This window comes from Macrosteles quadrilineatus, unplaced genomic scaffold (assembly GCF_028750875.1).
Source record: "Macrosteles quadrilineatus isolate MER2022 unplaced genomic scaffold, UCM_ALF_1.0 Scaffold_9__3_contigs__length_116548681, whole genome shotgun sequence".
Classification (NCBI taxonomy): Eukaryota; Metazoa; Arthropoda; class Insecta; order Hemiptera; family Cicadellidae; genus Macrosteles; species Macrosteles quadrilineatus.
In genome coordinates, this window is record NW_026542602.1 from 13,236,827 (window position 1) to 13,260,054 (window position 23,228).

The following is a 23,228-nucleotide window of genomic DNA, read 5'->3' on the forward strand; positions in this document are numbered from 1 at the left end:
TGATAACGAAAAAATCCAAAGAAAAATAAAAAATCCAATGAAATCCAACTAGTCAAACAAATATTTCTGTTCATAAAATAAATTTTTTAATGCCTCACATTCTAACAAAAGATGTACTACAGCTAATAAAACAAAGAGTTAATGCTATCGGTGGGATTCGATCTGGCTACCTTCAATTCTTCAGCCAGGAACGCTTCCACTACACCATCGAGGCCGATGGCTCTATTCCGTATCGTTGCGGTATGGTGTTCCCTCAAGAGAAGAGATCTGGCAGCTGACGTCATCGAAGGCTCTTCTATACCTCCCTTGAGTAAATACCCATTCTCTACCAGGTGTAAGTGCTGGTGAAAATTATCTTATTTCACCAACACAATGTAGTGTATTATATTGGTCACATTATAATTATGATGAATTATAGTGTGTGACTTCTCATACAGAGGAGTGTGACTGCTGCTAGACTAGGTATGTGTTTACAAAACTTTTACTAAGGGGCTGAACGAATTTAAATATAAATACAAAACATTTTTCTACAAAACATTTATTTTCAGTAACAGTAATACTTATTTCATAACATTATTTGTATTCCAACTATTCTATATTTTACACTATTTACAACTTATGAAGATCACAGCACGAGGACAGTCATTTTTGCTTAGGTTTTGCTTTTCTTTGTCAAAACTAAAGTATATATCGGTTGGTTTTATTTCAAATTTGTTTATTTTACTACAGATACTGGAAAATATGAAAAATATTTCTGAAGATTAAACATTTATAGTATTTTTAAAGGTAAATCAAAAGGTAATTTTTAAAGTATACATAATCTGTTGCTGTAATGATTAGAATTGGTGTATGATGTTAAAAATATTCTTGTTAATCCCGATCAGTTAGCTCCTTAATGATAACTACATTTGGGCTCTTTATAGGAGACATGAAAACAAATTCACCAGCATTACCTATAACTATGACATATACAAACTAAAAACACACATTATAAAGAGTGCACTAATACTCTTTCAAATAAAATTATTATTTACACATGTACACATTATTAATAAAACTATACAAGACTGCATTCCTTATGCATTCTTCTGTATTTTTTAATTGGTAGACACACCGATAGTTTAAGAACATAAAATGAATTTTATTTCCTCCTTTATTGCTTGTCCTGTATATACAGTATTACCATTGACTATTGATAGAATATTCAGTATAGATACAAAAGTCAATGGTATTACACAATACACAAGGAAATAGATTGTACACAATCTGGTACTTCTTTGACTGTTTTAAATTCAAGATTCTTCAATCTCAAAATACATCAGATTGAGGAATATTTTATCCTGGATAAAGGAGACTTAACTTATTTTCCTGTTGTAAGGATTGACCACAGGATACTAATTTTGAGTTTTGAAAACCCCTTTGGTGTCTAGATATCACATTTGTCCGTAAAATCTACTCTTAACTTTCAAAATTAATGTTCTAAACATTGTTCATCCCTTTAACGATGGTCACTTTGCTCTTGCCGTTGAGGAGTTTAAGTTCCTCTTGTGCCAGTTTTGGTTTCTCGGTCGGGAGGAACCCTCGCATCCACGGTGTTATGGTCCGCCTGTCCAGAGTGTCCAGACATTGGCCTCCGGTGAGGTAGGACACCAGGAAGCCAATTCCGAGGCCGACTAGAGTCCCCATCGTGCAGTAGTACATGTAGGACAACTGGAACATCTGGGGAACATCCGAGTCTGCCTCAACAAGGGAGCTCGGCCCTGTGTAGCTGCTGAGATAGGCCATCGTGGAACTGCAAAAATAATTGTTGTTATTGTTGTGCTTCATTTTACAACAGTAAAGTAATTTCCCATATTTCAAAAAGATGTAGCCTAACACTGTTAAGACTGAAAAATTACATCTTAGAACTTTGTGATGTTTTTCAAGGATTTTAATCTAATTGATCCAACAAACTTTTTGACAGAGAGCTGGTAAGTTGAAATTTTTTTCTGTGCAAGCAACTTTTATCATCAATAAGTTTTTAAATTGAATTTTTTTATAAATATTTATAATTGGTCTTGATCATTGGGGCAAAAGAGAAACGGAATTAATTCACAAAATGACAACACATTTAAAAGTTTGGACCTCTTTTCCTTTAAATGTGTTTAGTGACAATTTTTTTCTTTTGTTAACATAGGTAAATCAAGTTTAACAAACACCTTGTTGAAGCTCTAAATTTTGAGAATCTGTAATGAATTTATCAAATAAACATTTTAAGATATAAACACCCAAATAAAGTTATCATCGATAATATTGTGTAGCGGTACTTACTTGTTTATTGCAATGTCCAGAGGGCATTGGTCAACAGTCGTGATTTTCCCTGGAAATCTTATTTTGCCCATGAGCACGTATAACTGGGACCCTCCGACAAGGACAGCCATAGATGTCAGACTGGATATCGCTCCCCATATCGCTCCCTGCAATTGAATACAAATTAAATACACTGGTAAAAAATAATGTACAGAAAAATTAAAATAAAATTATTTAATATTGCATTGTCATTTATTTGTGAGCTATGTTTCAAGTCTCTAGCCCATCGGGAAGTAAGTATAAAATTGATTGCTAAATTTGTACCGGACAAGGAAACGTGCTGATAAAAACGTTTTAATAACTTGGAATGTCTGAGCACAATCTGTTCAATTTTGCTTGTGTGAGCAAAGCAAGTAGGTTAGTAAAAGATTTAGTTTTTAACTTTTTCAGTCATTTATTTGTTTATAAAAAGTTTAAATTTTTGTAAATTTAGGACTTTAAACCAGATAAAGGATGGGTAAATTAAGATTAACGAACAGACTTTTTGGTACTGAAGTACCAATCAAAACCAAAATATTATTTTAAAATGATTCTAATATTATGAAGAACTTACGTTAGAATTGACCCATGGAAAGAAGAGTCCGACGGAGAATATGTATATCATCGGACCATGAGTGATACTGGTCAAACTCATTGCCATCTGAAAATGGGAAATTTAAAGTTATAACAACAAAATTAATGGTAAATACAAATTGAAATTTATAGTTTTCCAACTTTTTGCTGTCTTATTACTTTCATCCGTACTCATCCTTAAAACTAGTTGAGTATTGTATTTATAGTACTCCTGTCACGTTGAAGCGAAAGATTGGCAGATTTCTTTGGTTGTCCATGTTTCAAATTATGCTGAAAATTTGTTATAACAAATCTGAAGAAGTCATTTATTCATTTTTGCCCCCCAAGATTGAATCAATGACCATGACATAAGTTGCATACCTTTTCAGTTCTTAACTTACAGCTACTATTCTATGGCTAGTTCCAGATTAGTGCTTCATTTTCAAATCTCGTGTGATTGTGAAGTTTTTCTTTAACCTAAATTGCCACAAGAAACATTAAAATGTTATTTAATTTCTTAACCCACTCACTCCTGGGTGTCTGGAGAGTCTACATACAGAGGAGTGTGACGGCCGGTACTGAACCTGTTAATGTTACTTGTGACATTTGTATTTAAGACTGTTGTTATGATCTTATGAGATTTGAAAATGGAACAATAATGCTCTGAAAGTTACATTGGTAGTATAAGTCAATCAGAAATTCCAACCTGCATAAGATCTCCAAGCCTCTCCACAACAAAGATGAGCAGCACGCAGCATCCTCCCACAGTCAGCACTATCAGCTTCATCAGCAGGGAAGCTGTGGCATCAGACTTGGGTGACTTTTTGTAGTAAGGGGCGATAAAGTCCTCATAGAGCGTCCCTGACACTGTGTTTAGACTGGCAGACATCGTACTGCAACACAAAATACTTGTTTAGTCACCAAGCAGAAACAGTAAAACCTTTGACTATCGATAGCCGTTAAGCTGTCGACAGTTTTATATCACAATGGATGCAGTTGTATTGAGCTACAGCAGATTCTAGTTTCTCTTGCGACGAAGTTTTCTGCACTGGAAAAATAATATTAAAAGTGCAGTCAGTCGCAACCGTTTGCCGGGGATAGCTAAGCCTACAATGGCTGGGTAAAGTTCCAGGGTCTGCGATAAGGTCAGGGAAACCACTAGGCCAATAGCCGGGTCTAACCGGTATAGGACTGGCTCATACACGGGCACTGTGAACAAGTCAAAAACAAGTCACCAAAACAAACGTGCAATAATCACTACCAGGCCTACGCCGATTCTCCACACTCCTAGGGGGTCGTTGCTGACTACGCAACTCGGGCTTCGTCCTAACTATCCAATAGTTAAGCCCAGAGTGCCTAAAACACGGTGAGTTACACGACGACTTGCCAATAAAAACCACAACGCGAGTTATCGCCAGGCGGGGTCTACTAGGCCACTATAATCCAATACACAACTCTAATGCCCAAGCTAAGAATCAAACAGTTCACTCAATAATCGTACCACATAATAATATACAAGTACACTATAGGTAGAGTGACTACACCACTAGTAGCTGGTCTCAATAAATACCAAGCCAAACAAGCAAAATTAAATGGCAATTGCACTATTAAAATATTGAGCTACTTAGTAGCAGATAAATAAATATTACATACGTTCCAAACACTAGATAAATATATTATCTGATAGCCGGTACTCCGTTACCCAAGCTACCGAGATAACGTGTTGGACTACCAAACAAGCTGTTCAGGTTAAATTAAAATAATCAAATGAATAAACAATCACAACCCTACTACTGCTACTGCTACTACCAACTTTATGTTACTTAGCTGGGCTTCTGTTAATAGGCTAATAATATTAGCTACTAGCCTACTGGCCACGTGCTTCCAACTACGCACGCTAAATCGTGCAGCCTAGGTTTGTCGGGCCTTACAGTTATTAGTAATATAACTAACTCTAGGTACAACGCAAAATAATATCTACTACAGCCAATTAAATATATTATTTGCGCTCTAGCACCTGCCCAGAACCGTCAGGAATATAAATTAATATTATTCCTGACTAATAAATCCTAACTACCGTCAGGCTTTGATCAGCACGGTTACAACTCTAACTCTCGCAATCAAATCAGAGATGAGTGTTTTAGTAACAACTTTCAACTCTTAAACCAAAAAGTAAGGAACGTCGTCCACTCACCGATAGTGGGTCTGTACCCAACTTACACAAACACTCGGCGCGATCACACCACCAACGTTCTCCGACACCACTGTCACGTTCACTCCTCTCTACGTACACCGTACACCACCGACGTATCCCAGTCGTCCACAAGACACCACACTATCCTCACTGTCCGGGATCCACGACTCGAATGTCTGTCCTAGGCTATCCTGAGAAACTAGGATATCCCAGGCTTATCGGCACTGATAAGCCGGGTCAAAGGGCGCTAGCCAGGTTCGCCGCCGCCGCTTGCCTACCTCAACAATCGGTGCGCGGCCAAATAGCAAATATTTACCCCCCTAGGAAAATAACTCGTTACATCCCCCACTTACATCGGGATGAAAAAAAAGAAAACGGCCAAAAAGAAAAAAAATCTTTGAACTCCGGCCAAAACAGAATACTCCAACCCCTAACCCAATGGTGAACCCTACACCACAGGTCTCAAACTTAAAACAAAGAAAAACTCTTCTACTCGCCACTACCAGCCAACATGGTGCTGAATGATTTGGCATCAGGAACCAGACGGGGATTTCCATTGCAAGGGCCTTCGGGGTCTTCGTCACCAATTTTGACACTGTCCATGCGGCCACCTTGGCCAGAACAGTCATCACCCACGCCCATTCTTAGTACCTCTGTCCCACATGTCACCAATCCGAGGTCTCGGATGACATCCATACCCAGAATCATGTCTGTGGTGAGAGTGGGGACGTACAAGGCATCTCCCATCCACCGTCTTCCCGCAGCTTCTCCTGCTAGCCGAAACGAATACTCAGCCGTTGACCGTGACCCATCTGCCATCCTTAGAGGAGTGGTCTTCTTACAAGGCTCTATCCCCTGGCGTTTAAGATGTTCGGCGACTCCTCGCCCAACCAAGTTGACGACGGACCCAGTGTCCAGTAACGCCACGAAAACGCTGCCCATCAGCACAACTTCAACAAAGGGCCTTGTCTCTGAAATCAGCCGGTCCTCGTCTACTCCACCAACCAGGCTGTTTAGTTTTCCGAGCCACACGGACCACTCTTCTGAGGTCGTTCGTTTTGGGTGGCCTTGCCCAGTTGACCTCGTGATGCCTGAGCTGGCCTGTCGTTTCCCGCACGACATTCACACTGATTCACCGTCATGCCGGGTTTGCCACATCCATAACAGGAGACGGTCCTCGGCTTGCCACATTCTTTGGCAAAGTGACCAGTCTCCTGGCACCTATAACATTTCACCGTCCCCTTTGGACCCTCAGGCGCTCTAGCTGCTGTCACGGGCCGTTGACCGTGGACCCGATCCGACTTCGAAGCCACCCGCCCAAGCGACTCAGCTGCCGGAGATGGTCTCTCGAAACTCCGCTTCTCGACGGCGGCAGTTTCGGCGCGCTTCTCCACCTTCTTTTTGGGTGTGTAGGCGGTTTCCAAAACCAGCGCTACGTTCGGAGAAGGAGGAGGTCTAAAGGCCGCCTTCTCTCGCAGATAGGCCTCGTAGTCTTCGGCTAACTCAACCATCTCGGCCAGATTGCGGAAGTCCCGCCGTCGCACCATGAGTTTGTACTCTGGTCGCATGTTGTTGTAGATCAAGTCCAATCTACCATGCTCGGACAACGTACCGCTACGCCTAAGCAAGGTACTTATAGCAACCACGTAGTCCCGGAAGTGCTCGCCTTCACCTTGTGTCCTTTTCCGGATCTCCTCATCCAAATTCCTCTGATAACCAGGTGGAAGGAACTGGATCTCAAATTGATGCCGAAAAGCTTCAAATGAATACAGGAGCTCCTTGCAATTCCTGTACCATAGAAGCGCTGAGCCTTGCAACAGCTCCGGCAGCGCTCTGAGCAGGTCCTCTGATGTTATAGAGTACGAGACCATCAGCTCTTCAAGGCGCTCCAGGAACGACACAGGGTCTCGTCGGCCATCAAACCTTAAACCCCACTTCCGTACCGTGTTGCATACTTTGGAGCAATCCTTTGGCTCCACCCTGCTGGCCTCATTTGAGAGCATATCCGAGCCTCGTGGCAGCTCCAAGCTAGAAGGCCGGGCTGGTCTCTCAGAAATATCATTGGGCCGCTGCCATCCCTCGGGTCTACTAGGTAACCCAAAGGTAGGCATTGGAGCAGCCACCACAGGGGACGTAGGGTTGGCGGGTCTTTCGAACCCATAGCCGACCCCATTACTCGGCGAGCCTCTCGCCTGTCGCACCACCGATGCCAGATGTTCTCTAAGAGTCCGGGTATCAGTCTCCAAAGACAACCCAAGGATCTCTTTAACCACCTCTAACTCCCTGCTAAGTCCCACTATCTCTGCTTGATTCGATTCCGCATTACCCAGTACCTGAGGTACGGTTCTCAGGGGGTCAGGAAGCTCCACAGTTGTAGTAGCGGGCGGTAAATATGTCGGTGCAGCAGCCCCAGCTGTACACAGCCTATCATCGCTGTACCGACGGGCATTCCGCTGCTTCCAAAACGACGAGAATCGCTGCCGTAATTCCGCAGAAGTACCAGTGGTCACCAAACCATACTGGTCCATCGTCCTCATGAGCTCCCCTTTCGAGAGGTCATAGATCCATCCCACGCGAACGTCCCGGGGCTGCGACCCCAAGGACAAAGTCGCTGGCGCGGAATAGGTCAACGAAGTTGTCACCGTCGTAGCCACTACCGAAGAAATTGTCGGCCAAACGGGCGAAGACGCCGGCCACAATGACGATGTCGTCATCACCGACAGTTCGGAGCTAACCCCAGAACTCGTCGTAGCAATAGCAGACGTAATAGGCGTACCGCCCAGCACAGACGTCGTACTCGTAGTCACAACCATATTTAAAATTCAAAACACCACGACAAATCCGCAAAAATAAGGGCGTAACCAATTAAAATATATTTAACACCGTTATAATAAATCAAACCGATTATAGGTGTGAAAGTCAAACCACAAATACACAATAAGGGTTCTCACTCAAATAATATTCGATGATAAAGCTCAATTAATTAGCAAAATAATAAATCAAACCAATTATGGGTGTGAAAGTCAAACCACAAATACACAATAAGGGTTCTCACTCAAATAATATTCGATGATAAAGCTCAATTAATTAGCAAAATAATAAATCAAACCAATTATGGGTGTGAAAGTCAAACCACAAATACACAATAAGGGTTCTCACTCGAATAATATCCAATGATAAGGCTCAATTAATTAGCAAAATTAAAATTACTAACTAATATCTATGTATACAACCACTAAATAAATTAGGGTTCACAACACACCACGCTGTAAAAGAAAACAGGTTAGGCCTACCCAACCGACTATAAAATCACAGCAGGTCTACCTAAAACTCTGCTCAACAGCTCAGGTCCGCAGCCAATCTGCACAAGTCCGCAGCAAATCTGCACAAATAAAATTATTTTGTTCGGGCGCCGTTAATACGTCAGCAACTCAGCACCACTGCCAACCTCAGTCCCTGTTCGCAGGCGCCATCTTGCGACGCGATGTTCTCTGCACTGGGAAAATAAATATTAAATATTAAAAGTGCAGTCAGTCGCAACCGTTTGCCGGGGATAGCTAAGCCTACAATGGCTGGGTAAAGTTCCAGGGTCTGCGATAAGGTCAGGGAAACCACTAGGCCAATAGCCGGGTCTAACCGGTATAGGACTGGCTCATACACGGGCACTGTGAACAAGTCAAAAACAAGTCACCAAAACAAACGTGCAATAATCACTACCAGGCCTACGCCGATTCTCCACACTCCTAGGGGGTCGTTGCTGACTACGCAACTCGGGCTTCGTCCTAACTATCCAATAGTTAAGCCCAGAGTGCCTAAAACACGGTGAGTTACACGACGACTTGCCAATAAAAACCACAACGCGAGTTATCGCCAGGCGGGGTCTACTAGGCCACTATAATCCAATACACAACTCTAATGCCCAAGCTAAGAATCAAACAGTTCACTCAATAATCGTACCACATAATAATATACAAGTACACTATAGGTAGAGTGACTACACCACTAGTAGCTGGTCTCAATAAATACCAAGCCAAACAAGCAAAATTAAATGGCAATTGCACTATTAAAATATTGAGCTACTTAGTAGCAGATAAATAAATATTACATACGTTCCAAACACTAGATAAATATATTATCTGATAGCCGGTACTCCGTTACCCAAGCTACCGAGATAACGTGTTGGACTACCAAACAAGCTGTTCAGGTTAAATTAAAATAATCAAATGAATAAACAATCACAACCCTACTACTGCTACTGCTACTACCAACTTTATGTTACTTAGCTGGGCTTCTGTTAATAGGCTAATAATATTAGCTACTAGCCTACTGGCCACGTGCTTCCAACTACGCACGCTAAATCGTGCAGCCTAGGTTTGTCGGGCCTTACAGTTATTAGTAATATAACTAACTCTAGGTACAACGCAAAATAATATCTACTACAGCCAATTAAATATATTATTTGCGCTCTAGCACCTGCCCAGAACCGTCAGGAATATAAATTAATATTATTCCTGACTAATAAATCCTAACTACCGTCAGGCTTTGATCAGCACGGTTACAACTCTAACTCTCGCAATCAAATCAGAGATGAGTGTTTTAGTAACAACTTTCAACTCTTAAACCAAAAAGTAAGGAACGTCGTCCACTCACCGATAGTGGGTCTGTACCCAACTTACACAAACACTCGGCGCGATCACACCACCAACGTTCTCCGACACCACTGTCACGTTCACTCCTCTCTACGTACACCGTACACCACCGACGTATCCCAGTCGTCCACAAGACACCACACTATCCTCACTGTCCGGGATCCACGACTCGAATGTCTGTCCTAGGCTATCCTGAGAAACTAGGATATCCCAGGCTTATCGGCACTGATAAGCCGGGTCAAAGGGCGCTAGCCAGGTTCGCCGCCGCCGCTTGCCTACCTCAACAATCGGTGCGCGGCCAAATAGCAAATATTTACCCCCCTAGGAAAATAACTCGTTACACTCTTAAAACAACAAACTTTTTTAATTAATAATACTTACTGATATATCGACTTATTTTAAGCAATAGCATCTTTTTCCATCTCAAACAATATTCAATCAAGCCAAAATAATAATTTATTTTACTACTCTTAGGCTCTGCCCTGACAACTTATTAAGTCCACTGTTGTTCTTCGAAGGAACCATGAAAAGCCACTCGAAATATGCCACCCAAACGGGTACGGCAATCAATAGTTTTATTAATACTTATGAAGTAAAACGGGACAAAGCCCGTGGGTAACAGCTAGTTTTTAATAATTTTAAAAAAGGCTACAGCTGATCCATATAGATGGGATGTCTCTACTTCAGTATTCAAAAGTAAATGGTAAAACTAAGTTGCTGTCATAGTAGATTTAATATTTTGTCTGAAATTGAAGACCAATCTTAGATTCACAATACATTTACTTCAAGTGCAATCAATAAAGGTTACACACAAAAACTAATATTACATCTATCATTTAAATTATGATCAGGGTTTTATGCAAAATTGAGTTGATGCCTTGGCAGACACAGTTCTGCATTTTGTTTGAAAAATTAAGATCAGACCAGTATTCACAATCATTTGTTCATTCAACGCTGTGATAAACAATAATGTCAAATGATAAAACAAATTTTGCATCACTAATTTAAAAATAAGGATCAAAGTGTTGTGCAAGCTCAAATAGGCCTTTTAACAATTTCCTTTCTTGCAGTTTCTAGAAAATTGTGCAACTAGTTAAATTAACTGAATGTTGATGAAGCAATTAATTTCAACTTGTTTGAATGTGTGCATTGGATCGTAAAAGTGACCCTTCAGGCTTGTATCCTTGACAGTAATGTATTCAGAGGATCCTTCTGACACTAATGAAAATAATTAATCTACCATCAATATGTGCAAAAAAACTTGAAGGGAATTCATTTCTTTCCAGTGGACGCCAAAATAATCTGGTTTTTACACATGAGAGAAATGTTTATGCACGATCTGCAGGCGAAAGTGGAAAGTTTCTCGAGTGCAACAAAGGCACTTTGCGCTCGTGTTACACATTATATTTTTCCCACAGTTACCATAAAGCATAGAAACAATTAGTCTTTCAAACACTATACAGCACGTATTTAGGTTAGGTAAAATCCAAGGGTTGAACAAAATGAGAAACACTGCACCAGCTGATTGTAATAGTAGTGTCTTTAAGTGTTGCCAACTTATTTTCAAGCGTACACGTATTACGTGTCTAGTAAAAGCACACTGTTTTGTGTTGTTTGATTGAAATACTGGAGTGCGGCAAAAAATAAAAGTGCGGCAAAAGAAAATAAGTACAGCAAAAGTAAGTAAGTGCAGCAATTATTACTTTACGTGCTACAATCAATGCAAGGAAGCCCACTTTGTCAGGTAACTGTAGGAAAAATAATTACAAACTGAGCAATCAGCCTTTCACAGTAGGATGATCTTTAACCACAAAACCTTGACATTGGAACGGACCTGGATGTCTTGAATCGTTATATAAATTGATGCCTAGGCTGTTATCTTACATAACTATACAGTTGCCAACCACAATTCTGAAGCTCGTCTACATGTGTAATATGAAAAAAAAACCAGAACTGAAATTGGCACATTATAGTACTACTGAAATTACTGTTGTTTTTTGGTAGGTAATTCTGGTAATATTGGTGTAGTGTAACACATGTAGTCTTTCAGTTTGGGGTTTCTTCAACTTTAAGATGAACTGAGGGTTTACTTTAAATCTCAAAGGCATTTGAAAGGTTTCAGACAAGTTATTGTACTCAAGGATTTGTACATTGACTAAGCAATACAGTAGGCCTACTGGTGAAGAGTTTTTTATGTATCTAATTATTTTTCCTTAAGAAATGAGTCATTCAAACATGAAAGGATTTACTAACTTCGTCTATTCCTTACTTGGTGTCATCAGTGCTTACCTAAGAGCGGCGCTGACAACTCCAGACACGAAAAGTCCCGTTAAGCCAGGGACATCTCTTGCTACATCCATGACATAGTATGGCAACAGCTGTCCAGATTTTCGGATCATCTAGAGAACAAAGCAAACATTTAATCTAAAGTCGAATGTATAGACAAACATCTCTGACAAAGTGAACTATAGGTGATTTTGTTGATTGTTTTTGAAAGTATCTTCGAGTGTTCAAAACCTCACCTTAGTGGCAACTGGATCGCAATCATGATACTTGGCGAATATCAGCAGACCAATGTAAGAAGTGATGCTGATGACTCCGATGATGCAAACACAGCTGATTATCATGACACTGAAAATAAGGTTCTTGTTCAGTAAAGGAATGAAACACTGTGATTAATTTAGTGTATAGACGTTTTTGGTTATAGTAGTATTGTGAAGTTGGATTCATCTATCTAAATACTTTTAATACTTCAATACTTTTTCTTTGAAATGGCGACAATACAAAATAAATTCCATGTTAGTTTGAGTAAGGGAAAATAACTGTTATTTTGTTTCATAACATAGGCTTACTTTAACACTTTTTAATACTTTTAATTGAAATGGCGACCATACGAAGGTAAGTATTTTAAGCCAACTATGAATGGAGATGAGTGTAAGATGAATGGTGCGATCTTGTAGTCTTGTTCTTGTTAGTTTATTGACTAAAGGCCGACACGTTCCTTGGACAGGACTGTTAATTAATAGCCCATACAGCCAATGGCAATTAAGGGACCTATAGTTTATAGTGGAATACAAACCACATTTTAAAACTATAATTGATGAAAAAACATCCCAGAATAACACATTTTATTCATAACCGCAAAGAATACTGTGTCACATTTCGCTACGTATGTGGTTTAGTCATTACCTTTAACTACAGACAAAAGAATGACTCAAGACACAGGGATTCTGTCTGTGATTACACTGGATTATGGAGTATTGAACATTCTTTTAATAAAATAAACTCTAATAAAAGAAAACCAACCACTTACATAAGTTTTTACAATACCGAGACATGAAAAAATTATTAGAAGAACTAAATGGTATTGTTTTCAGTTTTGGTAAACAGTTTAATTTATAAAGCAATTGGGAAAATAATTTATCTTCACAAATTAATCACATAATGGCAAACAACTCACATTTTGGCACCTCTCATGGATGGAACACAGATAAACTTCTGCACTGAGCCTGGGTGCACTGCAAAGTTGGAGAGCCAGAAGAACTGAGTTCCGATGATAACTGTCCAGAAAGTGTTTCTTGCAAATGGATCAGGATCAAAACTGCAAAAGCAATCAGTTAGTAAACACTTGTTGTTTGGTAAAAAAACAAGGAAAGTCCCGTCTAAGTAGGATAGAAACTACGTACCACCACTACTTGTATGGCAATGTAACCTAGGATATTGTGCTTGAGATGGAGTTTTAGACTGGTGGACACATCAATCTGTTGTGATACTATCCATTCAGTATTTTCATATTCATCGAAGACTCGAGTATCAAATAAAAGGCCAAGAGCCAAAAATAGGTAGACCACATAATGCATACATTTTATCAGACCTTAAATGAGTAGACTACATGGAATTGGTCAGAAAAATAAAGTTGTTTTTTTGAAAAATAACTCTTCTTATTGAAGAAATTCCAAAATTTATCAACTTAGAGAATATTTTGGTGATAACCAGGAAACTAATTTCCACATGATTCCATATAGAAGCTTTACATAATTATGAGAATGTGGTCGATCTAAAAATTGGTAGTGCTATTTACTAGATGTTCTAAGGAGACTTCAACTGCATCCAAACTATTTTGTCTAACTAAGCCGAACTGAGCAAAGAAAAAGAGAGAACAAAATCATGTGGCATTATATCATCTTCTCAGCTAGTAATTGAATGAATGCATTCAGCAAACACGTTACGTGAAGTTACATTACGTGTAGGAATGTAAATGACGAATGATTAACTTTGATTTATGCAATGCCTTCAGGACTCTGTTACTACTAATTTTATGCTTATGAGAGGAATCACAAGAAAATGTACTATGATTAAATTTCTACTCGGCAAAAACCTAGACTGAATATTACTTTTGACAAAGAGTGAATATTCGTCTAATATATGCCAAAGTACTGGTTTCAACTGTACATTAAAAATAAAACTACTCAGAGTAATAGCTTTTAATCATGGTTTTATTGCATTCAATACTTTTTAAACGTCCTTAACCATTTTCCCTTTTATTCCCCAAACTTTATGAACTTTGAACTTACTTCAACAATTCCAGCCGATGACCTTCCTTGGCTATCCGAAACACTTCTGAGAATCCTCCAATTTGTGAAGTTCCCAAAATTAAGATGGAGGTGATTGACACAGCAATGAAAATACTTTGGAGAGCATCAGTCCAAACTACTGCCTTGAGTCCTCCCTGCAGAATAAAATTTGAATGAGAATGGAGTGAGCCCTGCATAGGCATAATTGACAAACGATTTTCAGGAAAACTTTAGTGTTATGCCAGTTTGAAGAGTTTTGCTTTAACTTGGGAGTAGGCGTAACCAATTATTGACTATTGTCTGTTGACTAGTTGATTGGTTATTTTTCAACTACTGGTTCTCAATTCCAGTGTACAATAGTGGACCAATATAATGTACAACTCGTACAAGAAGGGTATGGTTTTATAAAGACGTACTCAAAACTGATTTGTTTGACTCATTTTCTTTACAAAAACTTCATAAACCAACACGAAGGAAACCAACAAGTTCAGTGTGACCTTTCCTTGATGCAAACTTGTGTGGTAAATAATGGCCAGGACAAGCGATTTGGCGCAATTTCAAAATTACAACTTTGACCTAATTTCCACTTGAGATTAAAGAGTGACCGCCATCAGAAGGTAATTTGACTTGTAAATAATGGTGTATTGTAATAAAATATGTTTTGCATTCAAATAATATAACTCCTTTTAATTAATATAAATTAATCTATGTCATGATAAGTTTGTTGATTACCTACACATAAAGTCTTAAATGGCATGAATAAAATTGCATTTCTACTGCACTTTACATATCATGATCAAGCCACATGGTTGTTGTATAACCATTATACAGTCTTGCATTCAAATTGCATTACTTTATCTGTTTGGTTCTTATATGTTTTCAAAGTAGGTAACAAAACAAAATAATAGAATACAAGACAGTCATGAAATCTTGTTTGTATCAGATCAGAGTAACTTACCAGAGTTGTGTAGAATATGCAAACGAGGCAGATGATTGGAGCGATTACATGTACTGAAGCCCCCGTAACTGAAAACAAACAAACAGTTTACATAACTTCTGGGGAATGAAGATGAATCTTGTTGGTGTAAAGTTAGCTCTAATAAATCTACTCCTTCCAGGTATAGATTTAATTGGATAATATACATACCTATTTATCTTGTATTATGAAAGTGGAAATATTGAAACCTACATTTTGGATATTGTTCCTTATCAAAGTTATAACCTTTTAATTTTAGGTTACCTACAAGATTATACGTTTAATGAAGCAACTAACTAAATAATCAGATGATCTTACCTTGATTAAAGGCCAGCGCTGGGACATAGATCACTATTGGGATGTAGACAATCTGTAACAGAAAGTAAAATGGTCAAAAAAGATAACAAAAATATGTCTTAGAAAAAATTTAAATGTTGCAAAAAAAACTACAAATTTAGAAGACAGAAGTTGTCCTTGAAAGGCTAAAACTATTTTATGAGTAATGAAAAATTACTGTAATATATTCACAAACCTGTTCTATAAAGTCACAAGATTACTACCTTTTTGCAAAACGGTTTACTACTTCAAGAGTTTAAGCAATTCATCAGTTTAATTTACTTCATCATAACTTTCTCTAACAACGATAAATCATAGCTCAAATAAAATAAGTAAATAAGACACGGTTTGAAATTGGTATAGTCTTCGGAAAAAGGATGCTTTCTATACATTTATTACAAATTTCACCCTAAGTGACAATGTAAACTAGTTTGTTAATTTTCATATGAATAATGATATTGCTGTACTCACCAATGACACAGCAAATATGAATGATCCCATACTCCGAACTTTTGAATTGAACCTCATTTCCAAATACTGTAAAAATACACAAATTGTTAGTGGATTTAAATTAATCACTATGCATCTAAAAGACCAAATATATTCTTTTGGGGGTTTTCAAGTTATCAAACGATAGTTAGACAAAACTTTTTTACATCATAGCATAAAGTTGAAAACCCCAAATAAAGCATACAGTTTCAAAATAACTTATTGCACACTAAGAAAGAAACAACACTATAAAGATTTGTTGGTAAATTTTATGTGATTTTGTCACTTTAGTTCCTCCAAAGACTTTGTAATAATTAGGTTTAATTTAGGTTTAAATGGATCAAACTGAGACCCCCATTCTCATCTTCAAAATATATTTACCTGGAAAGCAGAGTTGAGCTGTAGGGGATAGAAGACAGGGATGTAGCAGAAGATGACCAAGAAGGAGACGACCACCATGCTGACTATGATGAGGTAGTACTGTGTCCCATAGAGGTAGATCTCTGCTGGAACCCCCAGGAGGGTTATCCCAGAAACATGGCTGCAACAATATGTCAACGTCAATCAGGAGAAATATAACAGCAAGAACTAACTCATTGTTTGTTCAAAACGTCAATGTCATCAACAATTCCACTCCTTACTCTAATTTGCATTAGGAATAAAGGGAAAATTCAAAAATCAGAACTTCAGAACTTTAATCCATACAAAAAAAAATATTTTCAATAACAGTATTTTCAAGAAAACTATTTTATTGATGACAGTGCTCTTCAAATTCTACTGCGTACACTAAACCTAGGTAAAATATCGAAAATATTACTTTCAAATAACGCTAAGATTTTAATTTTCGAGCATGTTTTGTTTTATTTCTGAGATACCTATGGAAGACTGATAACAAAACCTATCCGTTTTGGAAAAACGTTTTGTATTTCTATTAAAGTTCTATTGATCAAATTCCCCGTTACACATCCTGAGAATCTTAAAAGACCTAAACAGTTTCATGTCCATCAGTTTTTTTTGTTTTTTTATGGATAATTAATTTGTATTAATTATAATTTGGACTAACACTAATAAACTGTGTCTATATTGCAAATAACGTGCAAAATAATTTTTTTTTTAGATGTTTATTATCAAAAATTCCAATTTGTTAAAAATCTACCCGTTATTCAAACTCACCTGGCAACATTTGACAGCGCCACCGGCAGAATCCCCATCTTCTTGCCGCCCAAAAGGTATTCAGAGACGGTGTTCTGAGCGCTGCAGCAGCCGAAGTAGATTCCGATCATGGCAGACATGCTCAGTAGAGCTCCGAAGATCAGGTACTCTATCAGGCCAAACTGAAGCTGAGCCGCCATTATTGACACAACTGTCGTCGTATTAGCCTCCATCTAGGACAATTAGTAAGAATATGTCAGATAGATTTATGAGATTATAATGAATTTTAAGTTTCAAATTTTACGAGGGAAATGAGGAAAATACTAGTAATACTTGGAGGGGTAGAAAATAAACAGTCATTGGTTTAAATAATTTGGTTAAATTTGGATCTTTAGGGTGGAAAACGTTTGATGTTTTGTGTAGGAAAGGCTTACATCACAAAGAATTACTTATGACATTTTATATAACAAAAGAACATGAAAGAGGCTGCTGATCGGCTCTAACAACTTCCAGGAGATAAATCATAATTGGATATAATCAATTGATAGCTTAGGTTGTTTGTAGGGTCAACATCTTTTAACTGGCAGCAGTCAAACAAAAATATCCTACTGTGATAAAAGTTGGGAAAAGCATACAGTACTTGTTTCTAAATGCTGCAAAACTGTTTGATAACTTCGCAAAAACATCTTCAGTACGTAGGTGATTAAATATCACATACATTCTTGATTATCAGTCGTGTTGTTAAGCGATAGTTGGGTAAAACTCATGTTTGATCGTGACTTGATAAATGACGCATAAAAGTAAATGCAGCTTAATGTACAGTTTGCGAAACCGGCTAGCAAATCATCTACGTCGTGTTAATCAGCTGTGTGGCGTCGCCGAAGGCTTGAACCTGATAGTCCATAATTACCGACCTGATCTGCAACTTCAATAACAAACAAGCCCTCGCCTGGTTAGGATTCTATTAACCAGGCGATTTAATATTCAGCGCAAAATGCGGTCGGTAAATTATCGCTTTTAAGTAAATATGACCCAAGAACTTTTGTGAGGTTAGTGGCCTCCGTTAACCTGGCTTTTCCATGTTTTTATTTGTGTTGTTGGATAAGACGTTCAGTAAATTAAGCCAAGGAGTATTGGCTGGAGTGAAATTTAATTTGGGTAAAATGAATGATTGAAAAATTACTTATTGTCTTGTTTGTTTGGCAAATCTTCTTAACCTACTTTTTAACGTTACGGGTGTGGTCCCCGTTCGTGATTGCCTTTCAATTACGCCTTCTTCTATTAATTGGAAAGTATATTCTAAAATGATACATTTGCTAACTGAAGTAATCCAAATGATACGTTTAACATCCTTCCTCCACTGGATTATAGCGTATACTTTTCGAAATTCCAAATATGTTTTTTCACGGCCCCTAAGTATACATTTCCCACGTGGGACTAAATACCAGTACCTCTTTTATATGGTTTTTTGGCCTATCCATGTACTCTCGGGAAGGAATCCCAAGTATAATCAAACCCAGTCTAAATTACCCACACAGGACCAAAAATACCCTAGCGTACGTGATCAGTTATCACGGACATTCCAAACTTTTCCACGTCCACTTGGCTGAACCACGGAGAATATTGGCGGGAAACTACAGGTAAAGGAAACTAGAAGGAATGCAGAATTGGCGGTAAGTCGTACAGAAACCAGTGGGAAGTCCGGCGGAGATTCCAGAGGAAGAAATAAATTAAACAAATCTCAGTGACCGGCGCGACACAGCCTCGGACAACTTTACTATTAGTAGCCCGAGCCACTTTGTGCGAAAAACCTGTTCGGATTCGTAACTTTCTATAATTATTTGCCTGCCTCGAAGTGGTTTTCCATTACAGGTGTAACAGGTAAAAAGCGGGGAGAATCGGGCAGACCACGTCAGTTAATCGTGTTTCATTATTTTAATCAAAAGTTGATTGGACTTCCATTAAGTGACGTTCGAATGTAAAAAAACGAAAGTTGTTAAAATTTTAATTCACACTCAAACATTTTAATGCCAAATTTAAAACTTATCTATCCTTTGATGGAACTAATGTATCTGCAATTGTTAAAGAACAACATAAACCCAAGATGTTTTAGGTATAACCATGCTATATAAATTTTAAATTTGTAATTCAGAAAAAAATTTCAACATTCAAGTCTAAACTAGGTACTCATTTAGTTAAAGAAATATAGATAAAGTTTTGTATGCTACATTAAACTTACTGATAAATTTTATCTCCAATTAGTTTTATGAGATTAGTAATACAATATGTGGAATCTGTTTAACTACTGCATTATTTTACCATAAAATTTATTTGTTTTTGACAAAGACACGTTGGAACGTTTGTAGTTGTTCGGAAGTGAAACAAATCACGTATCATATTCATAACATCATAACAATCAGGTCATAGACCGTTAAAATGCCCGGTTTATTGTCATTACGTAATGGTTGTAAAGAATCGACCGAAAAGTTTCAAAGTGCTGGACAACTTCAGCTAATTATCAAGATAGGTCAACTAAGTTATCTGGAAGATGCATAGGGCTGCGAGTTATGTAAAATATGTTTTTATCTATTCCGGACAGTGAACCGGGCCAGTTTTGAAGAGTAAAAACTTTGCAAAATGGCGAGAAGGTATCATGATATTTGATAGGGTTTTTTTCTCGTTTTAATCCTTCAATTGACGTTTTGTGTCGACCAGTATACTTTCATTACTAGTGCTTGGAACGTATTGATAAAAAATAAAAATCGAATTGAATTTCAAACATTCAAACGATCTAAATTACGTAATATATAAGAGGAATTTCTCTCTGGGCAAGGCATTATACGCGAACCTCTAACCAAAACAAACAAGAACTGTTCAACTGTACACATTTTACCGATCGATTTTGGTGTTTTGTACGATTATGAATATATTATGATGCACCGCCTAACAAGATTGAACCTTGTTAACACTTCTGAATGGAGCACTGTGTTAACTACAAATTACTTTATCTCAAAATCAATACCTCATACAGTTTTAATGTCAATTCTGAAATATGTATGGTAATGTTACGTTGGAGGATGTAAATTTTATTTTCTGTATTTTAATTGATTGGTTAGCCTAGTTGTTGTAGTGGCCGTCTTCAAATCTGGAGATTCATTGTTCCAAATGGATTTTGGACGCAGATATCATTTGTAATTGAACTATCAAATCAATGATGCCATCCAAAAAGATCAACGAGCAAGATCAGGGTTTGGATAGTCACAAAAACGTGTAAAAATACCACTGGAGTCGAAACAATCATACACAAAAATGTTTCAGTAATGTGTTATTGTTATTAATACAGCATTGATTATCTTAATCTCACATTAAATCTTACTTCAGTTTCTTTCGGAAAATTCTATTGTGTACAAACATTACAAAAATATTGTACGAATCCCTGAAACAAACCTTGATTTATTTTCGACCGTGTTTTTATTTTCCCTTCATCGTTATCAAAACCATAATTAATAAGAGTCAAGAGCGCAGATAGCGGCCATGCCATTCTGTTGAATCATTTGTAGCATTGACCGTCTTCATTGAGTGATTACAACTAAGAAGGCCAACCAGGTTCATGATCTGTGTTTATACTTCTACAAGTTTATATTTATCCGTGTTTATAAATATAAATACAGTTACAATATAACAAAATAACACTTGAGGACATTTGGATCAATATAAAATCAACAAGTTTGTGAAAATAGGTCGAGCTAATCAAAAACAAATATTTCAATGCCAAATGATCAACCTTCATTTCAATGTAATTTTTATCTTTGCCAAATGATACTGTGTTGTTGTAAAATGAGTTTTAATTAAGTGGCAGAAGTATTAAGCATGTTTAGTGTAATATAAAACTGCTTATGAAATAGTCAGGTAGTCGTGTAAAGTTTAAAAGCATAACAAACACAGACAACTACTTCAAAATAAGAGAGGCTTATTGCAATATTTGGTAAAATATTTCAATACAGTTATATAAAATGAATGTATTTTTTGATTCTTTCATAAACGAAATAGTATTTTAAATTACTGGTAATAATTATATTGTCCTATAGTAAAAACAAAAGTAATATTAAAATATTTGTATTGTTTTTGAATCGTACTACGAAAACAGAGGTTTGGTTTATTCTGTTGGTTAAAAATTGAGTTTGTTTAAACATTCCTACAAAATTATGATAAAAATTAAGGGATACGCATTATTATATTTTGGAAAATACTACCACAGACATTCATATCAAATATAAGTTTAAACATTATCACAGGTATTGCAAGTATTTGAGAATGTATTAAATAAATAACCTTTTCTCCTTTTGAGAAGCATAATATTACAAATATATCAAATAAGTTTCTAAACAACTTCACAGTCTACCCTTAAAAGCTATTAAATGAAACTATATAGAAAACATTCATCCAATTTTCCTTGATCAAACTAATCAATGTGGCAATTAAATTTTGAGGTGATTAGTTAAGTTCGATTAGGTAGTTAATAAATTTAATCAGAGCCCTTTTTAGTGTTGTTAACATAAAAATGTGTCCTTTATACATTGAAATGTAGAAAGAGTTCTATTGTATTGAAATGTGCTATGTGTAGCATTGTAAAATGCTGATAAAAAAGTTACAATATGCATTTGAAAATGGATTTTATTCAATGCATTGCTACAAATAAATTACGACAATTTAAAAAAGAAAAAAGGCACAACAAATTATAAAAGCAGTCAAAACACATTCAAAAGTCAAATCGGTTATATTTTTATTCGTTATTAATACATTAAATTGCATTATTCTACAATTAATTGTTAACCTATTTTACTATGAAACCAAATACTTTAACCTATGAAAGATTTGAACCACTTACTTTGAGCTCACTTCCAGGAGGACGATGCACTAACACTGTGACTGGGGACTGCGCCCCGGTGGTTATATGTGGCTGACCGGCGACTTTGACGTCATCCGCGGTGCCAGGGGGTTTCCACCGGCCTGAAGACAGACAGCTGACCGGTGTGCGGCATTGTTGATCAGCTGGTACCACATCAGCTGATCAAGTGACAGTTGTCTGCTCGCGCGGAGATTGTGTGATAAGGTGAACTGTTCTAAGATGTTTGTTATTTTTATGTTAAAGGTTATTGTTGAGCACTTTTTGTAGAGCAAATAAACATTTTTGAAGGTTAAGTTTTATGGATAAATAAAAATAATATAGCACTTCAAAAATATAAAATGTTCATTTTAGTTTCCCCAACGACCTTGAATATGTCATTACCGTACAAATAGATTTATTTTTATTAATTTTTATCATATTTAATGTAATAATATGAAACTTGTTTTTGTGCTTTTCATGTTTGTGACATTTGAACGCTAGTCTACTTAATGTTAGTTTTCATACTTTAGGGAAGATTTTATGATTGGCGTTTTTCTTTAGTTTTAATGCTATAGGACATCATTGGTATACAAATATACAGTTTTTTTTTTTTGCAAAAACGGTTTTGAAATTGGTTTGTTAAGGTTTTAAGAAGAAACAAATAGAAAACAACAAAACGTCCTCTATATAACAACACCTCTATTTAACAGAATCGACGCAAAAAATATATTCATCTGATCCATAGGATTATTAAAGCCGACAATCTATGACGTTAACTGAACTTTTTAAAGAACCGAATCTGAACGGCGTAAAACTAAAACTACCTTAAACTTAGCAATGATACGGAGTGTTTAAAGACGTTTAAAATGTTTTTATGTTGGCCTCCGGATTACTTTGGTTAAATATATGAATTTATGTAAATACTGGCTTCGTAGAAATCCAAATTGATAAGTGTTACTTATCAATTTATATACATCCGCGGGACTCTACATCCATCCGGTTGCCGGCGAACTATTCACATACCATTGTTACAATTTTTTATTCGTTTGTCACTCGATATAAATGTACC

General features: G+C 37.1%; 1 protein-coding gene across 1 annotated transcript; it reads right to left on the minus strand.

Annotated features, from left to right (window-relative positions):
* Window positions 1-520: 520 nt before the first annotated feature.
* On the minus strand, window positions 521-22,243 carry LOC129003861 (sodium-coupled monocarboxylate transporter 1-like). The gene is made up of 14 exons (XM_054432187.1): window positions 22,160-22,243; window positions 17,293-17,504; window positions 16,501-16,660; window positions 16,102-16,167; window positions 15,613-15,664; window positions 15,277-15,344; window positions 14,319-14,473; window positions 13,205-13,345; window positions 12,267-12,375; window positions 12,034-12,143; window positions 3,608-3,794; window positions 2,903-2,989; window positions 2,311-2,456; window positions 521-1,792 (listed from the first exon to the last, which is right to left on the minus strand). The coding sequence occupies exons 2-14, from the start codon at window positions 17,502-17,504 to the stop codon at window positions 1,480-1,482; spliced, it is 1,806 nt and encodes a 601-aa protein (XP_054288162.1). The 5' UTR covers window positions 22,160-22,243; the 3' UTR covers window positions 521-1,479.
* Between the last annotated feature and the right edge of the window lie 985 nt (window positions 22,244-23,228).